Genomic DNA, 6,264 nt, shown 5'->3' with positions numbered 1-6,264 from the left:
TACTGGGATGTGTTTATTCAGCAGCTTAAGGGTCACTCACTGTGTAATTGTACTGGGATGTGTTTATTCGGCAGGGTGAGGGTCACTGAGAGTGTAACTGTATTGGGATGTGTTTATTCAGCAGGGTGAGGGTCACTCACTTTGTAACTTTGCTGGGATGTGTTTATTCAGCAGGGTGAGGGTCACTGAGAGTGTAACTGTACTGGGATGTGTTTATTCAGCAGGGTGAGGGTCACTCACTGTGTAAGTGTACAGGGATGTGTTTAATCAGCTGGGGTAGGGTCACTGACTGTGTTACTGGACTGGGATGTGTTTATTCAGCAGGGTGAGGGTCACTCACTGTGTAACTGCACTAGGAAGTTTTTATTTAATAGGGTAAGGGTGATTGACTGTGTATCTGCACTGGGAAGTGTTCATTCAGCAGGATAAGGGATACTCAGTGTGTATCTCTTGTTGGGTAATTATGTATTGAGCAAGGTATGAGATACAAAATCTGTAGGTACAAACGTGCTATTAAGTAAGTGATTATGTTATTGCTCTCTGTCTCTCTCTCTTTCTTTCTCTATTCCAGTGCTCTGATCATTTTCAGTAATCAAACTTATATCATTGAACATATTGAGGGCGATGAAGCAGGCCGACATGTTTCATACAGAACTGAAGATCTCTCTCGAGTACGGACCAGCTGTGGAATTAAACATTCCTTCCAGGAGTTAACCGTCACTGATCATTTTCATTCTCCACGAAGGGTAAGTGATAAACACAGCAGCTAACTGAGTGAAAGCAAGATATATCAATATTTTACCTTGCAAACATTCCTCCCAGTCAGCCCACATTGCCTCCAATTGATAAAAAGATTCCAATCACATTTGTTCACCATGTTCTAAAAATAAATCTACATGACTATATTTACTGCCCATCACTAACTGCCATGGTCAAGTTTTCATCTTCAGCTGTTTCAGTTCTTGCGCTTAAAGAACACCCAGACCGTTGTTGGGAAGGAGTTCCAGGATTTTTTTTCGTTGAAAAGGGAAAATCTCTGGACAAACTTTGTGTATCTTCACTGAGAGTCACCTTGCCATTTTAAATTATTTAAACTAAAGCTCTGAGCTTCGTTATCGATGGTAATACCTTGTCTGATGCCAGACCCAGTTGTTAACCAGCCAGCACTCTGTTTCTCATGCAGTACAAAGTGTTGTTCCCTTTGGAATTTTGTATTCTTGCATCTTGCATTTGGCCACAGGTGTGCTCCCAGAAGACTGGAGAATAGCCAATGTTGTCCCGTTGTTTAAGATCGGCAGAAGGATAATCCAGGAAATTACAGGCCTGTGAGTCTCACGTTGGTGGTAGAGAAATTCTTGGTAACGACTTTCAGGGACAAGATGCATATCCATTGAGAAGAAAATGGATTATTAGTGACAGACGGCATAGTTTTTTGTGGGGGAGGTCATGCCTCGCAAACTTGATCGAGTTGTTTGACGAGGTAGTGAAGATGATTGATGAGGGAAAGGCAGTTGATGTTGTCTACATTGACTTCAGTAAAGCCTTTGACAAGGCCCCTCATGGCAGACCGGTAAATAAGGTGAAGTTGCATGGTATCAGGGTGACCTGGCAAAATGGGTTCAGAACTGTCTCAGTCAAAGGAGACAGAGGGTAGCGGTGGAAGGATGCTTTTCGGAATGAAGGGTTGTGACTTTGTGGTGTTCCACAGGTATTTGTGCTGGGACCTCAGCTGTTTGTGTTCCACATAAATGATTTGGAGGAAAACGTGGCTGGTCTTTTGATGATGATCTTTGCACCCTCACTGAGCGCTGAAGTAGTACCAGAAGATTGGAGGGTGGCAAATGTCATTCCCTTGTTCAAGAAAGGGAACAGGGATAATCCTGGGAATTACAGACCGGTCAGTCTTACTTCTGTGGTGGGCAAATTATTGAGAAGATTCTGAAAGATAGTATTTATAATTATTTGGAAAAGCACAGTTTGATTAGAAATAGTCAGCATGGCTTTGTGAGGGGCAGGTCATGCCTCTCAAGCCTTACTGAATTAATTGAGGATGTGACAAAACAAGTTGATGAAGGCAGAGCAGTGGATATGGTGTATATGGATTTTAACAAGGCATTTGATAATATTCCGCATGGTAGGCTCATTCAGAAAGTAAGGAGGCATGGGATTCAGGGAAATTTGCCTGTCTGGATACAAAACTAGCTGTCCAATAGAAGACAGAGGGTGGTAGTAGATGGAAAGTATTCAGCCTGCAGCTCGGTGACCAGTGGTGTTCCACAGGGATCTGTTCTGGGACGTCTGCTCTTTGTGATCTTTATAAATGACTTGGATGAGGAAGTGTAAGGGTGGCTTAGTAAGTTTGCAGATGACACAAAGGTTGGTGGAGTTGTAGATAGTGTGGAGGGCTGTTGTAGGTTGCAACGGGACATTGACAGGATGCAGAGCTGGGCAAAGAAGTGGCAGATGGAATTCAACCCAGAAAAGTGTGAAGTGATTCATTTTGGAAGGTTGAATTTGAATGCAGAATACAGGGTTAATGGCTGGATTCTTGGCACTGTGGAGGAACAGAGGGATGTTGGGGTCCACGTCCATAGATCCCTCAAAGTTGCAACCCATGTTGATAGGGTTGTAAAGAAGGCGTATGGTGTGTTGGCTTTCATTGGCAGGGGAATTGAGTTTAAGAGCCGTGAGGTTATGCTGCAGTTCTAAAAACGCTGGTTAGATCACACTTGGAATATTGTATTCAGTTCTGGTCGCCTCATTATAGAAAGGATGTGGAAGCTTTAGAGAGGGTGCAGAGGAGAATTACCAGGATGCTGCCTGGACTGGAGGGCAGGTCTCATGAGGAAAGGTTGAGGGAGCTGGGGCTTTTCTCATTGGAGCGAAGAAGGATGAGGGGTGACTTGATAGAGGTGTACAAGATGATAAGAGGCATAGATAGAGTGGATAGCCAGAGACTTTTTCCCAGGGCGGAAATGACTATTACGAGGGAGCATAATTTTAAGGTGATTGGAGGAAGGTATAGGGGAGATGTCAGAGGTAGGTTCTTCACACAGAGAGTGGTGGGTGGGTGGAATGTGCTGCCGGCAGTGGTAGTGGAGTCAGATACTTTAGAGACTTTTAAGCGACTCTTGGATAGGCACATGGAGGATATGCAGGGTAGTTTGGTCTAAGTCAGATAATAGGTCAGCACAACATCGTGGGCTGAAGGGTCTGTACTGTGCTGTACTGTTCTATGTTCAATGTTCTAATTAGTAAGTTTGTGGATGATACAAAGATTGATGGAATTGCAGGTAGAGAAGAGGATTGTCAGAGGATACAGAGGATATGGATCAGTTGGGGCATGGGCAGAAAAATGGCAAATGAATTTTAATCTGGATAAATATGAGGTGGTGCATTTTGGAAGATCAAGTACAGGTGGAAATTATATAGTGAATGGCAGAATCCTTAGGAGTATTGATAAGCAGAGGGATCTGGGTGTGTAAGTCCCCAGATCACTGAAGGTGTCAGCACAGGTAGATAAAGTAGTACAAAAGGCCTATGGTATGTTTGCCTTCATTGGAAGGGGCATTAAGTATAAGGATAGGCAAGTTATGCTGCATCTTTATAGAACTTTAGTTAGGCCACACTTGCAATATTGCGTATGGTTCTGGTCACCACACTACCGAAAGGATATGGAGATAGTATTGAAAAGGTTTACCAGGATGTTGCCTGGTATGGCTACAGGTTAAACATGGGCAAGGAAACCTCTTCCTGATTACCATGTACTGTCCTCCCGCAGCTGATGAATCAGTAGAGACATCATAACAATTTATCACGCACGCACGCACGCGCACACACACGCACGCACACACGCACGCACACACACACACACACACACATACCAATCATTTGTGTTTATTGGCAATACATTCCTTTTTGTTCACAATGTGGGTAGGTGATGGTCTAGTAGTACTATCACACGACTATTAATCCAGAAACCCAGCTGATGTTCTGGGGACTCAGGTTCGAATCCCACCAGGGCAAATGGTGGAATTTGAATTCAATATTTAAAATAAAAGTCTGGAATTAAGATTCTACTGAACACCATGAAACCATTGCCGATTGTCGGAAAATCCCATCTGGTTCATTAATATCCTTCAGGGAGTGAAATGTGGAAGCATTGGAAAAAGTGCAGAGGAGATTTACCAGGATGTTGCCTGGAATGGAGGGAAGGTCTTACAAGGAAAGGTTGAGAGAGCTCGGGCTTTTCTCTTTAGAATGACGAAGGATGAGAGGCGACTTGATAGAGGTGTACAAAATGATCAGAGGTATAGATAGAGTGGACAGCCAGAGACATTTTCCGAGGGTGGAGGTAGTTATTACGAGGGGACATAGTTTTAAAGTGAGTGGAGGTAGATATAGGGGAGACGTCAGAGGTAGGTTCTTTACTCAGAGAGTGGTAGGGGCGTGGAATGCATTGCCGGAGAGGGTAGTGGAGTCGGCCTCATTAGGGGCATTTAAGCGGCTATTAGATAGGCATATGGATGATAGTATAAGGTAGGGGTGGAGGTTAGATTGACTTTAGGTTGAGGGCAAAAGTTCGGCACAACATCATTGGCGGAGGGCCTGTACTGTTCTATGTTCTATGTTCTATGAAATCTGCCACCCTCATCTGGTCTGGCCTACATGTGACTCCAGACCCACAGCAATGTAGTTGACTCTCAATTGCCCTCAGAAATGGCTTAGCAAGCCACTCAGTTTTACTAATCACTACAAAGTCTCAAAGAAATGAAACTGGTTGGATCATCTGGCATTGTCGTAGGCACCGGAAAAGACAATGGCACAAACAGCCCGGTCGACCCTGCAAAGTCCTCCTCACTAACATCTGGGGGTTAGTGCCAAAATTGGGAGAGCTGTCTCACAGACTAGTCAAGCAACAGCCTGACACAGTCATACTCACAGAATCATACCTTACAGACAATGTCCCAGACACCACCATCACCGTTCCTGGATATGTCCTGTCCCACCGGCAGGACAGACCCAGCAGAGGGAGGGGCGGTACAGTGGGATACAGTCAGGAGGGTGTTGCTCTGGGAGACCTCAACATTGACTCCAGACCCTGTGAAGTCTCATGGCTACACGTTAAACATGGGCAAGAAAACCCCCTGCTGATTGGAGTGGCATGGTGGCTCAGTGGTTAGCACTGCTGCCTCACAGCACCAGGGACCTAGGTTCAGTGCCACCCTCGGGCGACTGTCTGCGTGGAGTTCGCACATTCTCCCCGTGTCTGCGTGGGTTTCCTCCGGGTGCTCCAGTTTCCTCCCACAGTCCAAAGATGTGCAGGCTAGGTGTATTGGCCATGCTAAATTGCCCGTAGTGTTCAGGGATGTGTAGCTTAGGTGGGTTATAGGGGAATGGGTCTGGATGGGATGCTCCAAGGGTCGGTGTGGACTTGTCGGGCCGAAGGGCCTGTTTCCACACTGTAGGGATTCTATGATTCTATGATTACCACACACTTTCCTCCCTCAGCTGATGAATCAGTACTCCTCAATGTTGAACAACACTTAAAGGAATCACTGAGGATGGCAAGGGCACAAAGTGTACTCTGGGTGGGGGATTTCAATGTCCACTACCAAGAGTGGCTCGGTGTCAGTATTACTGATCGAGCTGGTCGGGTCCTAAAGGACAGAGCTGCGACACTGGGTCTGCAGCAGGTGGTGAGGGAACCAACAAGAGGGAAAAACTTACTTAACCCCATCCTTACCAATCTGCCAGCTGCAGTTGTTTCTGTCCATGACAGTATCGGTAAGAGTGACCATCACACAGTCCTTGTGGAGACAAAGTCCCACCTTCACATTGAGAACAACCTCCATCGTGTTGTGTGGCACTATCACCGTGCTAAATGGGACAGACTTCGCACAGATCACAGGAAGATGGTTGTGGTTGTTGCAGGTTGATCATCTCATCTCCAGGACATCTCTGCAGGAGTTCCTCAGGGTAGTGTCCTCAGCCGAACCATCTTCAGCTGCTTCATCAATGACTTTCCCTCGAAGGGGAGGTGATGGCCTCGTGGCATTGTCACTGGTCTGTTAATCCAGAGACCCAGATAATGATCAGGAGATCCAGGTTCAAATCCCACAGTATGTGTTCAAATGCAACCAAGATGTAAAAGTAATAGAAACAACAAGGTGCAGGGCTGGATGAACACAGCAGGCCAAGCAGCATCATAGGAGCAGAGAGGCTGACGTTTCGGGCCTAGACCCTTCATCAGAAAAGGGGGAG

The 6,264-nt window shown here is 45.8% G+C and overlaps 1 protein-coding gene across 1 annotated transcript in view; it reads left to right on the top strand.

Moving 5' to 3' along the window:
* LOC125483525 (disintegrin and metalloproteinase domain-containing protein 12-like) overlaps window positions 1-6,264 on the top strand; it is a 54,060-nt gene that overhangs the window by 17,404 nt on the left and 30,392 nt on the right. Inside the window, exon 3 of the mRNA XM_048599231.1 lies at window positions 572-746. Within this exon, the coding sequence (XP_048455188.1) occupies window positions 572-746 (175 nt within the window). The remainder of the gene's footprint in view (window positions 1-571; window positions 747-6,264) is intronic.

This window comes from Rhincodon typus, chromosome 1, assembly GCF_021869965.1.
Source record: "Rhincodon typus isolate 14 chromosome 1, sRhiTyp1.1, whole genome shotgun sequence".
Taxonomy (NCBI): domain Eukaryota; kingdom Metazoa; phylum Chordata; class Chondrichthyes; order Orectolobiformes; family Rhincodontidae; genus Rhincodon; species Rhincodon typus.
The sequence above is the reverse complement of the archived record's forward strand: the minus strand, read 5'-3'. Positions and strand labels throughout refer to the sequence as shown.